Source organism: Durio zibethinus, chromosome 8, assembly GCF_047325235.1.
Source record: "Durio zibethinus cultivar Kanyao isolate XHJ-2024 chromosome 8, ASM4732523v1, whole genome shotgun sequence".
Taxonomy (NCBI): Eukaryota; Viridiplantae; Streptophyta; class Magnoliopsida; order Malvales; family Malvaceae; genus Durio; species Durio zibethinus.
Window position 1 is genome coordinate 2,830,152 of NC_143169.1, and position 16,286 is coordinate 2,846,437.

The following is a 16,286-nucleotide window of genomic DNA, read 5'->3' on the forward strand; positions in this document are numbered from 1 at the left end:
TGATGTTAGAAGCAATACGTATGTTGCGGGCTTGATCTTCATCCACTTGCTAAACAATGCACGTCAGTTTGAAGCAAATATGGACCAAGTGAAGTGAACATGACATTTACGATAAGCAATGAAACATCTTATTTGTTACTAAAAATTGAATTTTTATTTCATTAATAAAAACGGCATTTGTTTTGTAAAAAATGTAGTTTTGTATTATTTTGTACATAACAAATGTTATATTTATTATTTAAAAATTTAAATTTTACATTTTTTCCTTTATTTTCTTAAAAAATGAAGACCAATATAAGTAAATAACTCCTATTTAATTATGGAGAAAGATGTTAGACTATGGAGGGACGGAACGAAAGGAACTCTTGAAAAATGAATAGAACTATAAATAAAAATGGAACCTTTGGACCCAATGTGGAACCAGCGACGGCGGCATTGGCAACCATCCCATTAAAAACAGCCTTGAGCGGCCTTATACTCTTCCTCTCCATTTCTTCTTCTTTCGTTTTTTTTTTTTTTTTTGTGACTGAGACTGCAACATTCTCGCGTAAGCAAAATCAAAACCCCAAAACAACAAATAATAATTAAAGAAAACCCCGGAATCTGCCCAAAAATATTACTGCCCAAAAACGTTACGTTTGGCTTCCCTTCAGAATTTGCTGCTTAGAAAGAGAAACTGAAGTTGAACAACAAAAAGAAACAGTTGGATTTTTAGTTTGGTTTGGTAGTGGCGTTCTGCTCTATGATTTGTTGTGGGAAAGGCATGGATCGGTAAGATTATCATTGATTTACTACCTATTATTACTGTTTTATTAGTTTCGAAATTTTCTTTCTTTTGCAAGGTGTTGTTGGGTTTTTTGAGTGAATTTTGATTTTGGATTTTTGAGGAATGGTAAGGGTTTAAGAAATCTGGGTTTTGTTTAGTTTTTGAAACTATCATCTGAGTGTTGATTAGAATTTCATTTCCTTTTGTTTTTTTTTTTTTTTTGTACTGTTATATTTGGTTTCCAAGAAAGCAAGAAGAATGCAATCCAAAATTTGAACTTTCTTCCCTTTTGGAACTGTGATTTGAGAAAGAAGATACTTATATGAACTTAATATAGCGGTTGGCTTTCATCTAAGCTTAAATTTTCTTACTTTGGAGTCAAAGTAAAAAGGATATGTTGATCTTCATATTATAAGAACAAGGTCTTTTGGCAGTCAAATTGAGTGTTTTTTACTTTACTTTATTTGTTGCTTCGTGTGTCTGTTGGTCGTGTTTTAATGTCTAAGGTTATATGATTCTACAGGAAGGAGAAGGGAAAGAAGCAACCGACATGGAGGATTTTTTCAATGAAAGAATTGCATTCAACGATCGATAATTTTAATTATGATAACAAGCTTGAAGAAGGGGGTTTGGCAGTGTTTATTGGGGTCAGCTATTGGATGGATCACAGGTATGAATTATTTTTCCTTTTCGGGGTTCTTTTAACAAGTAAATTACTAATTTGGCATCCTATGTTTCCTTAACTTTTAAGTTTTGAAAGAATGGTTGGTTATGCATAGTTATACCTGTATATGGTCCACTCCTTTTCTTCCTTATGTATGATTGGTCTTCTTTTGGGTTTTGAGTTAATAAATTCTGTTGTTTAGTCTGACAAAAACTTTGGTAATATTGAATGTTCTAGCGTGCATTGTACTTTAGTTTGAATCTAGTTTCCTATTAGTGAAAGTTGTTTGAATCATAAAAAATTTGTTCTAATGTGCAAATACATTCCTTGCCCGGATACTGTTATTTTCCCTGGCAAATATTTATGTTAATAAGGCAGAAAAGGTATCACTTTGTTGGAGTAATGGTGGAGGAGTTTCTTTCCACTGGGATTGGTAATAAGGTCAGATGTCTAGAACTTCCAACCTGAGTCCAGCAATAGTTGATACGGCTAACCTGATAAAGCCGCAACAAACCCCAAATCAAGATGATGTGAAACAGCACTTAATACTCCCTCATAATAGGCACAATGAAAACAGTTGAGACAAGTGGCCCTATTGATAGATTATAAAGATAGGGAAACAAACGTAATAGCTGGAGGAAATGTAATTGACCTCCATGGTATTATTAATCCTATTGGACCAGAAGGATGAATATTGCAACGGGCTCCACTGAGGGAATTGCGTAATTGTTAGGAAAAGCCTCAGAGAGTTGTGAATATACACAGCTTTGGCATTCTTTTGCTAGAGCTTGCCAGTGGTAAGAAACCACTTAAGAAACTGAGTGCAACACTGAAACGTTCGATTGCAGAATGGGCTCTGCCGCTAGCTTGTGAAGGGTACTTCTGTGAAGTGGCAGATCCAAGGTTGAATAGGAAGTACGTGGAAGAGGCGTTGAAAAGGGTTGTCCTTGTGGCACCTTTATGTGCTGATAATCGGCCCGAGAAAGGACCTACCATGCTTGAATTACTCGAGCTGCTCAAGGGAGAGTCCAAAGAGAAATTAGCTGAACTGGAAAATAAGGGACTGTTCAAGAACCCCCAGTCTGCTATTTGTAATGATGGGATATAGGCTGCTGAAGAGAGCTTGGACATAATCAAGGAAGAAAAGGATCCAAAACCGTTGGAAGGAGGCTAGCGCCTTGGACAAATTGAAGTATTGCATCTTTGATATTTTGGTTTTGTTTTGTTTTTTTTTTCCTTTTTCCTTTTTTACTCATTAAGAGGTGGCATTGGCTGTCCATTATTAGAATTGCCAGCAAAGCATGTTTTTATGAGTGCTATGGGATATGTTGGGGGCCCAACTTTCCTTTTCTTATTGTTTTCATATAAACTCAAAAGTCTGATGCATTTACAGACTTTGAGTTTGCTGCTTGTTAGATTAGGCGTTTGAAATGTGAAAATAAAGTCGACTTCATTGCTGGTGGCAATACTTTTTTTATTATTTTTTAAAAGGAGGCCAACAGATGAAAGTAAACTTAAAAAATGTGTATTTGTACTGTACCGAATCAAATGCATATAAAATATAAAAAATTTGTAGTAAATTCGTGATGACAAATCGAAAATAAATACATTTATTTTATTGAACTCATATATAATGCATGTAAAATATAAAAAATTTGTATCAAATTCATATTGACAAATATAATACAAAATACATTCTTGTTTTTATGTTGTACCATCATATCACGTTTAAAATAACCATATGAAAGAAGAGGATTCAAACTTCAAATATTTCCTCCTATTGTTAGGCAATGCGGAAAGACCGGAATAATAGAACAGGAAATTGCAAGTTGCAACCAATGAATTGAAAATGGTAATAATGTAAGAAATATTTAGGAGTTAAAATCAAAATGCTTTGCTCATATATATATTTACAACTCATTCAGCATTGTTACGGTTAGGATAAAGCACATGCAACTATCCAAACAGAATGTTTAGGCCTCTATTAATATTTTGAGGCCACCACTGAAAAAAGTGTGTAGTGTTTCATAAGATCAAGGTACAGAGCTAATTCAGCAAAAACTACATACAGGGTAACATGAACAGATTCAGGTAAACGTATCCTCTCGATCTCCTTCAGCAGTATCACCTTCCTCCAAGTTGCTGAACTCGAGGAAATGAGTTGGCCTGTGGTCCTCATTGTAGTATTCTCTAGGTGTCCCAAGCTTCACCCCGTATTTCATGCTAACTGTATGCTTCACTCCCATGAAATTGTAATTCCATGGACCATTGTCAGGAACCTATAAAAATAACAAAGTAAACACAGTTTTTAGACAACAATACTTGAGGCCTGATAATTGTAAATTTGACAGATGATAAGAAAAAAAACTCGAAAAAGACCATTTAAAATTTTCACAAAAATCCATATATGGGTTTAAAAAAAACCAAAAATTAATGTTTCTTGTTTGGCGAATTGACATGACAATTTTCGTGTTTTACATGTATTTGACACAAAATAGACATGAATACACAAATTGTCTAAGTTTATCGACACTCTATAAGATAAAAATCTATATATATTTCATCAAAATTAAGAAGTAGGGAGTATAATCGAACTGAGTTGAGTCAATATAAAGAGAAGCTGGAACTCGAACCGAAACTTGTTGCAAGAAACTCGGCTCAAGCTCGGTTTAGTTTTAATTTTCAAATTCAAACTCAACTCGGAGATAAACGTCGAGTAACTTGTGCTTGTTCAATTAACCTCATTTATCGAATAAAAAAAGAGCACGATTCCCATGCTCGACTTCAAACTCAATTATTTGTGTTCAAACTCGAATTCATATATATGCAAAAGTAAAATAATAATTTTCTAGTTAAAATAATAAAAATTTATATTAAAATATAAAAGCTCAATTAGACTTACAAGCTACTCAAGCCAAGAATTAGAATGCTCAAACTTAGCTCACTTGATAAGTCGAGTTGCTCTTGCTTGAGCTTAGCTCGACAATGATCAAGCCGAATTCAAGTTTTATCCAAATCGAATCTGAATAGCTTATTAGCACTAATGTATTATTTACACTCCTATTCAGAAGTATCTAATAATAAGGGATGGGAATTGGGAAGTTCAAGAACAATAGTCAATGAGATAGATAATCTTACCATATAAAATCCAAGGAATCTATCACTTAAGAGCATCTGCACCTTCTCATAATGAGTTGGAAGGTAACCATGAGGATTGCTTCCTGTATCTTTGTTAACCCGTCCCCATTCGTAACCACTAGGAGTAAGCTTGTATGCTGTTAATGAGCAAGAACCTGGAGTAAAACTGCATGTTAAGATAATGCACTTCTCTCCATCCCACTGCTTGTTGTTCTCTAAAATCCGAGCATGGGCTGTGACATCCTGTGATTATTAAATGCATGATAACAATTAGTTTAGAACATTTGATTTGCAATGGATAAACTACACTAGCACTGAAATATTCCATTCAAACTGAACATCAATAAACTAAATACAACCTGTGGCGATAATTGAGGAAGCTCATTTGGCTGTGTGTGCATCCATCCCAAAGGCTCCAGATCATTCAAGAAATCATGTTCAGGAAGAGCTGATGGAAGATGAACTTGCTGATGAGTACCCCACTGTGGTGGCATGGCAATGCAGCGAATTTCCTTAACCTGAGGATTGTCAGGAGGGCTTATTCCATACAAGTATCCAGCAATTTGAGTTCGGAGATCTGCTATGCAGATGAACTTCTTTAAAATGTTCTTTGGCATGATATAAGTGTACCCAGTTTCCTGCATCATTTATTTTTATCAATGTTAGCAGAAAGATAAGCTTCTAGATAAATTAATCGATATCAAATAAGTCATATGTATACCTTTATGTCCTCTGAGTTCACATATATATGATTTACTCGAAGATAGAGATTTGTAGCTGATATTGCTCTAACACGCCAATCTGTCTTGGAACCAAATGCTGCTTGCTCGTAGGGACTTGTGGTGGTGACAATGAGCTCATCACCATGCACATTAGTAGTCCTAGTTGTCACAGCTGTCAGCTGGCTTGCCTCCTTTGCCTGAAAGTATAAGTTCGAAAAATAATAGCTCTAAGTTACTAAGATTTTTTTTAATAAATAAAATAAAAGTTTAGTACTATAAAGCCAAGTTAAATTAGCAATCATATATAAAAAGACAAGCAGAATAGAACATAACCTGTTTCTCAATCTCCGCTATCTGCTGCCTCTGTTGAGAGGGTGGAGTAATCTCAGCTCCAAGAATAATGTCGCGAATCTCAGACTGTGTCAGGGCTGATGTGTTCACATTGTTCTTTTTGGCATAGTCAGAGAGTATGAGATCTCTTAAAGCAACTTCAACCTGCACCAGGAAATCATCTTTAGTGTACTGCATTGAGATGAAGGATGTATTCTTCTAAAACTAATTGGCATTATGAGTAAAAATAATGCCTACCTTCATCCATTGATCATCAGTTAGAGAAGGCCAGATATGGTGTGGCTCCGTAATGATTGTCTTGTCAGGTTTCAATAACATCTTTGCCTTCTCATTGTTGACATGAAGTGCACGAAGGATCAGAATGAGCCGGGAGAATGCAGTGTATGATGAGATACTCTTCAACCAGTCATCATAGATGTTGAACAAAACCATTTGAGGCTCCGTAGCCTTCAGAATCAGATCACCAAATTTCTCAATTTTCAAGCAAGCCTGGAATGGGAGTTGCAGCTCACTTCCCTTGATAACTATGTTAGGGAAATCCAGTAAGTGAACCTCCAGAGGATCAAGCATTCCCTTTCGAGTAACAATGATCTGCTTTGGTTGTTCTTCAACAGGCAAAGACCGCACAAGAGCAGCAACTTCTTCAGCAGTTTTCCACTTGGCAAGCTGACCAAGACGCTTTTGACCTGCCCACACACTTGTGTGAATGACCTGCAAGAGCGATATGTTACCAGTTTGGATCTTCACAATGGACAAACTAGCTTGGAAAGGAAATATTATATGCAGAAACAAACCTTTAGGAACAACTGTCCAGTACGTGGATTGAATATGAAGATGGCACCATTAATGGGTTTTGTTGTGAGATTCCCTTCAAATGTCTTATGGATTGTCACACGATACACATTGGTGTCATCAACAAACCAAATGATCTGGTTGCTGAAGATCTCCCCATAGTTTTGGGATGAAAGATATGGCTCAGTAGGCTCAGAAGAATACAACTGCAAACCTTTCCTTATCCGCTCCCTTAAAACATATAAAGCTGGATTTGACTGTATAAGGATAAAGAAAAAATTAGTCCCAACCCTTGACATTTATACCTATACTAGTATTTAACAACAAATGTAACTTCAAACATCTGAATTATAAATTATATTAAGTACCTATCCACCTAAATTAAATCAGAAAAACTATGTTATGTTACCTTCATGATCTTATTCATTGCCTGAGCAAGCAGTGGCTTTGATCCAGGGAACCAGTTACCAAATGCAGAATGCAAGTTGTAAGCCAGATCTAGGCCAATCATCACCCCTACATAATGACAGCAGATTATTAGATCAGGCCGGAGAAAACAAAGGCATATATCTGAGTAGGAAGTATTGGGGGAATAGAGGCGAAAATTCACCAGTAGGTGACGGATAAATAGACATGTTGTCTGTTGTATAATCCATAAATTTGGCTCGTGTGTAACGCTCAATATCGTGTGAGTCATAATCTCCCCACCGGAGTTGTACATCTATCCAATATTTATTGCTTGCTTTTTGATCAAACATGTCCTTGGACTCTGCCACAAGACTAGGCTTTGACATAGGCCATCTATGAGCTGCAAAGAGGAGAACATCTGCACAAGAGCTGTTCATCTTGTAACTCTTCCTTGGATGGATTGTCTCCTTCTGAACAGTTTCAATTTCCAAAGCATCCAACTCCTGATCTAAGACTTGACAAAGATCCATAACCACACTCTCATGAATTTTTTGCCACAAATGGGCACGGAAGATCTGAATTAAAGATATTTTCAAGGTTGGTATCTTTCCGTGCATGAAAATTCCAGTTAGATCTAATTGCACTTGAAAACCCACGTAAACATTAGCCCGATTAATTGTAGGTGACCACCAAAGAGTAAACCTACGGTTAGGAATTTGGTTAAGACCAGATCTCTGAGCATTAGTGAGCTTCTTATACTTCATTGACTCCTCAAATCCAGAAGCCTTTTCCCAAAACAGACCCTCCCAAGTTGGAAAGCTGTAATTTCAGAAATAAAAGAAAACATAAAATAAGATATGACAAGCCAAATCATTAACAACCACGGTAATCAGATAAATGATCTACGAAATATTTAACTAAACAAAAACTAAACAAGTACTTACTATGTTCCTTTAAACAGGGTATGTTCTAGAATTCCCTCAACTCCTCCCAGAGCTTGGATGACATCAGTTCGATAATTGTTCAAGTTCCACAATTTGCCATCATGCCTTTGGTGAGTCCACCAGAATGGGTTCTGTTTCAAAACTTGGTATTGCTTAAAGTCTGTACGTACTCTCCATCCTTTGTCATATGCTAATGTGTGCCTGTCCTTCTGAAACAAAGTATTTATACGCGGTATTCCCCTATCCCATGAATCCTGTTAATAAATCACGGAGAACACCATCAGAAAAGAATTTCCTTGTGACATATAAATCATAAATTCAAAAATCACATTGAACACATAAATTATTAGAACAAGCATACGTAAAATATGAGGAAAACACCAAGGGGAAATGGCATTAGCAAATGACAATTGCAATGGCTTAAGAAAATGAAAAAGAAGGAAACTCACTTCCAAATCCTCAAGGGTTAGGCGCCTATTTTGTGCCTGAGCTTCCTGCCTCTTCAGTGCATACTCAGCCCAAACACGCTGTGAATCTATGAACTCACTCTCCCATGGCTGTTAAAAGTCAGCAAGATGATCAAACAATGAAACAAGACTAGAGAAAGAAAACATTAAAAAAAGTGCAATTGATATTACCTGTATGTAACGATAAAGGTTCGGAATCAGCTGGTCCTCTTCATGACTCATTCCACTCCTAAAGTGAGTTACACCAACATCAGTCTGCTGACTGTATCGGAGGTCACTCTGTGGAATCAATATGTGACCCATTGATAACATGCCAAGTCCTCCAATTTCTTTAGGAGTGTAAAAAATGACAGGAGGGAATCTGAAAGCATGGTAGTGTGTTAAAAAATTATTATGACCACAAAGAAGAGAAAGAAATAATAGAGAGATTGGTCAAAAAATAATCATACCGGCTTGGCATTTTTGAATTTAGTCCGATCTTGATACGAGTTTGAATTTTATTTTCACATTTCACAAGTAAATCTAGAAGCTCTTGTGTATGCACAGTTGCTTCACGGAAGTAAGTCATAAGACCTGTTCAACAGAGTAAAAAAAAAAAGAATCAATAAATTTCAAAATATCACAGATCAAACACTAACATTGAGACCAATAGAAATGTTCTAATAAATACCTATTAAGGCAGTATTCCATTTGTTAACTATCTTTGTAAATGTTGTTGAACCAGATGACATGAGAATCTGCCTAACACGATTCTCAAATACCTTCATGTGTTCATCATCAACCCGTAGGAAAGCAACTGCAGTTCGCTCTTTCGTCTGTTCATTCTGCAAATTCCAAACTCCATCCCTTGTATTGCTAAATGCTTCTTGAGTCATTCTTATTTTAGGAAGTATCCGAACTTCAAACCCAGACCTAGACATCAGAAATAAGGATATTATATCACTCAAAACTGTTTCTTGAAGAAATATTCATGACCAAAAGGGAATGCCAAGTTTAGATGAAGTAACTTAGCATGACAGAAATGATGCTACTAATTAGGAACCTTTAATATAAACTCTGTGGAAAATAAAGGTCATCATGTATAGCTATTTTATCTATAAATCATATGCAAATTCATGATGAAATTAAACAAAATACATTCTGCCACAAAGGAAAACCCAGAGCATACGACTTTATGAACCAATAAGTCGACAGACTTCTAATGTCTAGCATTATAGCTCCAGATAAACAATACAGATAACATGAATCGTAGTGATAGTTGAAAATGCTGTCAAATTAACACATCTCAGAGGTAAAAAAATATAATGCAAATGTCAGAAATATTTCAATTAGCAAAAAATCAACAGCAAAACCTTTGGCCAAATACTAACAATAACTTCAGCACAGAATGCTGTGTACAGCTAACAAAAACATTATATAGAGAGGTTCTAAGAAAAACATACATGCTAAAAAGCAGGTTGGGATTATCCTTGCTATAGACAGAAACAAAGCTGTTCTCCCATTCCAAAGTTGTGATGCTTCTAGGCAGACGATTCTTCATGTCCCAAAAGACACTTCTCCCAAGATTAACTGAAAAGAAGAAAGAAAGAAAATTAGAGCCTGAATCTCATCTCTCAAAGCAGTTTTGTCCAAAAGTTCATGTTATTAAGATTTGACATACCATCATGTTTCATAAGTCTCATTCTTGCATCTCTGGGCCAGCATTTCTTGTTGTTATATCCAACCATGTTTTCGTTGTTCGGATCAGGGTGCTCAGTCAGATATCGCTGGATAAGGTCTCGTGCCTCTTCATGAGTGAATCGGAACAATATATGGACCCTATCAATGTACCTAGAGTACAGACGAATTGGATGCCGGGTTTCAACTTTTGTATCCCAATATGTGATGAATTCATTCGGCATCTGGGGTGGACCAGCAATCTCACTAGCACGAGTCAATCCAAGAAGCAAGAGATCCAGAACAAGTCCATAATACTGGACAACAAAAGAAGCAAACTGAAGACCACGTATAAGACCATATGAATTTGTGTGGCTCATATCTTTGTAAGACAACACCACATTATTCTTTGCAGTAACATAATCTGCAATGTTGTGATCGAGAACCAAACGTAGAAGCCTGCAAAATACAAAGAAATATTTTAGAAGAATTCCAACAATGCCAGTAAAGAGATAAGCAAAAGATTCACAAAAAAACCTTTCCTGTTTAACATTGTCAAGTCAATCTTCTCAAAAAACTTCTCAAATTTTGTTTGAAGCATCACCACACACTGCCCCTCACTTGTGTCCCATATCCCTTGCAAATTGTTTATACCTTGACACCATTTGTAAACCAAAAGCGGGGGTGGCTCTGAATCTGCAGGCTTAATCCAATTAGGAAACAGGTGGCGCTTGTCTCCTTCATACCATAGGTATTGGTCAAGATAAGCATCTGTAATCTTCTCAAGGGGCTCAATTTCATAGACAGGAATCAAATAGCTGTACAAATCCATGAACTCTATACCAACCTGCAAAGAACATATGAATTCAAGTTCAAATACAGATATAAAATATACGTTCAAAAGCAAAACAAAACTCCATCTTCAGTCACCAACTCACTTCTTTGAAGGCACGCTGGGTAAGCAGGTGGCGTTTGATCCTTGATAAGGCCTCATGAGGATTATCATAAGCTTGTTCAATTAGACCCAATTCTTCTCTTTGGAGTTGGTTTAATCTCACAGCTACACTGTAAGATTCCTTCAACCTCTCCAGTGCAAGGATAAGTAGCTTTGTATCATGCTTGTAAGACAAAGGAGGAAATGGAATGGGAGAGAATTTTCTAGACTCTAACCAATGCACAGTTGTAGTATAAATGGCAACTGCTTCTTCTGGAGTAACATACGGCCCATCTTTCAAATAATTGTGCTGTCGCTCTTGCTCAGCTTTCAGCCAGAGGCGTGTCAATCTGCCTAAGTTTTTCCTGCAGACAGTCTTATCAACAGTTGCACCCCTTCTGATACGTTCACGATTGTAATGAGCAACATTTGTCCACCAGTCAGCTTTTGACTTGACATATCTAAGGATCATATTCTCAATGGGAACTGGCAAACCTGGAACCTACAGAGTAAAACAGTGAGAAAACTAGCATGAGTGCCAAAGTACAGAAAAAGCAAATAAGCCATTTGGCAAAAGTTTACCTTCCATGGGATGTTTGCCTTCCAACAGCGCCATGCCTCACTGAGATGCTGCAATATTGTTCTAGCTTTATTTTGCTTAATGCCCTCTGTAATTTAATTAGTTACATAATAAAATAAGAAACTGCCCACAACAAAACAAGCATTGTAACAACTAACTAATGACAGTTGATAATCACCTGGCATGGCATCAAGAACATCATGCATAACAGCAGCTCGAAGTTCCAGATCAAAGTGGCTCTCAACACGTTGTTTGGTAACAGTCTTGGCCACTCCTTTTGAATGACGCCCTTCAAACTGACGTGCAAGCAGATTTCCTAACCACCTTTCCAGAAGAGGCACGATGCCACGAAGGAAAAACAGCCATACCCTCCACATGGGTGCCCAAAATCCACATCCAGGTCCTTTCCCTACTGGCCCAGTATTGAAGCGATAGTAAATTAAGTGCTTCAAGTCTTTGCACATCCTAATCTGTCTCATGAGCCGGTACTTGTAACGATACATCCCAGTCAACTGGCCAACATGGGAAAATGTATACTGCAGGCCATCGGCCAATTGGAAGGCATCAACATTGCCAAGTCGAAACTGGACATTGGCATCAACTACAAGCTTTGTTAGCCGCAGGATCTCACGACAAAGATGAAAAGCATTACCAAAACGTGACTTCTTGCGCTCTTTTGTGGTGAGTGTCTTCACAGGCTTCAAGTTGAAGTTGTAATCCAGGTGAAGGTAGTTTAAATTTTTCCTATGTATCAACAGATTCAGCATGTTATACCCTTGCTTGCAAACTTGAAGACCTGCTTCAACCCAATCAAGTTCTGTTGTTTGAAAAAACTTAGTTGCCTGAAGAGACCGAAACAAGTGCTTCTTCTTCTGAGCCTTAGGTGGTCTATGATGCAGCTCATTCAGCACAAAGCATTTCAACAGTTTCTGATAACTAACCCGCACTTTAACAGGATAAGATGGAGGAAAGTGCTCCTTGTACCACTCTGACACAAGTGGTATATCTTCAGCACGTCGCATCCGACCAGATCTCATATTAAAAGGGCGTGGAGCAAATAAAAGAGAAATCCCAGCAGCAGTAGTGTCAGTGTAAAGCTGCGTGTCATTCAGCAAAGGTTCCACACCTTCTGGCAAGACAAAATCATCTTCATCCTCATCATCGTAAATCTTCTTCTCTCGTCGCTCCTTGTTTGTGGTAGTTATGGGGTGTATCAAAGGATCATAATAGAATGCCGGTAAATCAGGGTCTTCTGTTTTAATATACATGACCATGGGTGTGTGATACACACAAAGCTTTACTTTCCTGGGCCTATTGTTATAAAGATGAGGGAAAGCAATTCGGTACTCTGTCCTAAGAGGTGACCGGATAATGAGTTTGTTTATGTCATTAAATTCGTTCCAGTCCTCATCCCCTTTCTCCATATCACGGTATAATGGCTCAAACTTAGGACCACCTGCAAACATGCACAACTAGTTGAGGAAGCACTCAAGCAGCATCAAGACAAATAGCACAGCAAACCAACAGTGCATCAATTTATCAATGTTAAAGAAAACTCATATCACAGCTACAATCTGGCACAATGGAAGCAATGGGATATTATCATCACATTAAATTTTTACTCCAGTATCTTCCACCCCCACCAAACCCCACCCAATTAAAAACAAAGAAAAAAAAGTGATAGAAATGCCGTAGTACTAATGAATACAAGCAATAGACAAGTAAAAAGCACAAAAACTGATTCCAATGAATAAATTTACAATAATTGAATCTCAATCAACAATAATGGCCTCCCAAGACAGCAACAGCCAACCTTTGCAAATTCAAATCATTCATGAACAAAGGAGAAAAGGAGGTTTATAATATAACAAATGGCAGGAAACTTACCAGGTATGCACATGTTTAATGCTTTAGCTGTGAAGAATGACTCCATGTCAAACAAGTAGAAATAATTACGGTCAATCAAATCAGAAAGCAGCTGTCCAGCAAGCCGGTGCAAAGTTGCCATAATTGGAAGAGAGAGATGCCATTTCCTGTAACTCGGACCATTGATAAGCTTTGTTTTTACAAGAGGCTTATGGTCATAAAACCAAGCATATACAGCAGAATCTTCTTCTTCATCCATCTCCAATTGAATTGGCTCTAGAGGATCAACATCTAACAGATTATCAGCATAGTCTAATGGAGGTTCCTCATCATCAAAAGGTGGAAACCGCATTCTCTTGAAATGACGACGATCTCTTTTCTCCCTTCGCATCATGATCCACATTGTACCCCACTGTTGAAATAAAAAATGAGTCAATCAATAACAACAAAGATGTAATACTTTCATGTATAATTCAACTGAGATGCAACTTAATTTGATGTCGGGTTTGTTGTAAGAGGGGAAGGAAATATACATACCTGTGCTAAATAAATTGGTTCAACAACCCATGGTATTTCATTCACAAATGTGATCGCTCCTGTAATATGGTATAAGACCTTCACATCACGAACCTGTTCCCAAGGCATTGGCATATTCTCGAGGAGCTTGTAAACTGCATGTGGAATGAATTTAAGGGCCCCAAGATACACACGTTTATCATGGCGATATTTTTTTGAAGACATGTCCCCATGGTCTCTGTCAAAAAGAATTAAAACTAACCATCATTACATCATTCATATCTTGCCAATGAAAGTGCACACTACTAGATCCAACAGCAGAAGTATGAACCAGGAACCATCCTAAAAGACTATAGCAACAAGAAAGAGAAAATAATTATACTATCAGAACATTAAACTATAAATTATCACCAAAAAAAAGGACACTGGTGGCTTTGGAAACTCAACCAATAGTATCATGCCTTGAATAAAATTTTTTAAAAAATGGTGTAAATATCATTAAAGATCAGACTAGAGAGGATAAATTGCTCAACAGCCTCCATGATTTTTGGAGAATAAGGAATCAAAGAAAAAAAAAACACAAGCCATCGTTCCAGATGCATTTTATAATTGAACTTTTCCTTTACATTCCAGTATATAGGCAGGAACTAAGAATTTCCCACGTCTAAGGAACAAGATTTTCACTGCTACAAAAGCAAGAAGAACAACCACTAAAAGTTTATCAGCTTTCCTACTATGTGAGGTCCACTTTACGGATCATATTACCACCATAGCACCCTATTTAAGACCATTCCTCCACAAACTCAATAAAGAAGTCCTTTTATAATTTCCACACAAGTAATCACTGGTCTTCCGCTCCTATTAAAATGTCCTCTGCAAGTTAGTACAACAAGTTTTAATCTAATTTTAACAAAACATAAGACTTGAAACCAAAATTCTCATGTTCAAAAATTGCAAAAGCAAGAACCTAAGTGAAGATTTCCAACTTACAAAAAAAATAAATAAATCCATAGAACACTCTAAATCTTTAAAAAATGAGAAAAATAACATCAAAAGTAAATTGAAAAAACGAGAGAAAGCAAAGAACCAATTTAACAAGATCCCAAAACCGACCTAACAGGCTTAGCAATCCCCGGAAAAACCTCATCTTAACAATCTTTAATCCCTAAAAAGCCAAAAGCTAAAAGCCATAAAAAATTCTAAAAAAAAAAAAAGAAAATCCCACTAAGTTCTGTCTTCAAAATCGCTAAAAAAAGTTGGAATAAATCTCACCTGATAATCTTCCTGACGTGCTCAGGAGGCATGTCCTCCTTCTGCGTCTCAACAAAACCAAACTTCCTTTTATCTCCATATCGCTTAGAGTTAAGCTGCATCCATTTCCGAGCCTTCTCCTCTAGCTTCGCCTCCACCTCCTGTGGCGTCGTCTGTGGAGCCAGCACCGTGTACGAAGGCTGCGCAGCTGGAGGCGGCGGGATGGTGGATCCCCCCGTCCCCGGTGGCACAATCTGAGAGCCGTTATTGTTGTTGTTCCACATAGCAATGTTCGCCGAGAAATTTCTACTTCAGGGATACAAATGAAGGCCTAAAGAAAGAAATCGAAGAAGATTTTGAACTTCGTTTGATGAAATGATCTTGGAATTAGGGTTTTGGAGGAATATGGTTTTACTCTCCCCTCTGAGCGAACAGAGTGAGAATTTTCGACTAAGACGAAGGGATTGCCCGGTTTTAGAACTTTAGTTTTATGAACAAACGAAGTGCGGTCACAGGTGATGGATTATGGGCCATTATGGACTCTCTAAGGGGCACAGACTTCCGATATCTGTACCGGAAGGGCCCTACTTGTTGGGCCAAAAGCCCTTTATAAGGGTACACGATATCTGACTAGCGCCCTGACCCAGTCTGTCAAGTTTTTGGCGGGGGTATGGCATTGTGTACTTCAAAATTCACCGGAAAAATTGCAGAGCTATCACGTACTCCATTAGAGTGTGTGTCTACATATATATATATATAGATATATATATATAAAATAAAAAATACATCACATTTTTTATTATTATTCATGAAATTTAAAAATTTTAATTCATTTATTTTAGGTTTAATATTCAAAGATATCATCAACTTTTAATAAAAAATAATATTCATTTATTCACACTCATAATAACAAGTTGGTAAATAATGAGTAATGATTAATTATAATTATAACGAGACATTAAAATTATTATTTATTTTTTTAATTGAATTAAATCATATAAAAAAAGTTACTCTAACTTTAAGCAATTAGGTCAAAATTCAAAAAATTTAAATCCCCATTAAAATAAAAAAAAAAACATAATTAATTCATGATAAGAAACAAATACATGGTTTCTTTTATTTTTTTTAGATTTAAAAAATGAAATTAAACTTTTGTTTTTTTTATTTGTTTCTTTTATCTCTTAAATCTAATGAAATTAATAATTAAAAAAAGTGTAAATTTTTTTAATTT

At 36.6% G+C, this 16,286-nt stretch overlaps 1 protein-coding gene and 1 long non-coding RNA gene across 2 annotated transcripts; one reads left to right on the plus strand and one right to left on the minus strand.

Moving 5' to 3' along the window:
* Positions 1 to 337: 337 nt before the first annotated feature.
* Positions 338 to 2,997, plus strand: LOC111278705 (uncharacterized). Its single transcript, XR_016344222.1, has 3 exons — positions 338 to 771; positions 1,290 to 1,436; positions 1,805 to 2,997. It is a non-coding gene; the product is annotated as an uncharacterized LOC111278705 (long non-coding RNA).
* A 303-nt stretch (positions 2,998 to 3,300) lies between these two features.
* On the minus strand, positions 3,301 to 15,507 carry LOC111278815 (pre-mRNA-processing-splicing factor 8A). Its single transcript, XM_089764581.1, has 23 exons — positions 15,077 to 15,507; positions 13,826 to 14,042; positions 13,310 to 13,700; positions 11,601 to 12,878; positions 11,425 to 11,510; positions 10,847 to 11,344; positions 10,454 to 10,755; positions 9,913 to 10,370; positions 9,695 to 9,821; positions 8,923 to 9,164; positions 8,702 to 8,825; positions 8,424 to 8,613; positions 8,235 to 8,342; positions 7,786 to 8,039; positions 7,044 to 7,660; positions 6,843 to 6,949; positions 6,436 to 6,690; positions 5,879 to 6,352; positions 5,624 to 5,785; positions 5,290 to 5,487; positions 4,928 to 5,206; positions 4,569 to 4,811; positions 3,301 to 3,709 (listed from the first exon to the last, which is right to left on the minus strand). The coding sequence occupies exons 1-23, from the start codon at positions 15,337 to 15,339 to the stop codon at positions 3,518 to 3,520; spliced, it is 7,065 nt and encodes a 2,354-aa protein (XP_089620707.1). The 5' UTR covers positions 15,340 to 15,507; the 3' UTR covers positions 3,301 to 3,517.
* Between the last annotated feature and the right edge of the window lie 779 nt (positions 15,508 to 16,286).

Bases quoted from the DNA above. Each gene is read 5' to 3' on its own strand.
- LOC111278815 (XM_089764581.1), bottom strand. From the start codon at position 15,339: ATGTGGAACAACAACAATAACGGCTCTCAGATTGTGCCACCGGGGACG. The intron at 8,343-8,423 runs GTAATATCAATT...GACTTTTAACAG, and splicing joins ACCTTTATCGTTACATACAG to CCATGGGAGAGTGAGTTCAT. The intron at 5,207-5,289 runs GTATACATATGA...TAAATGATGCAG, and splicing joins TGAACTCAGAGGACATAAAG to GAAACTGGGTACACTTATAT.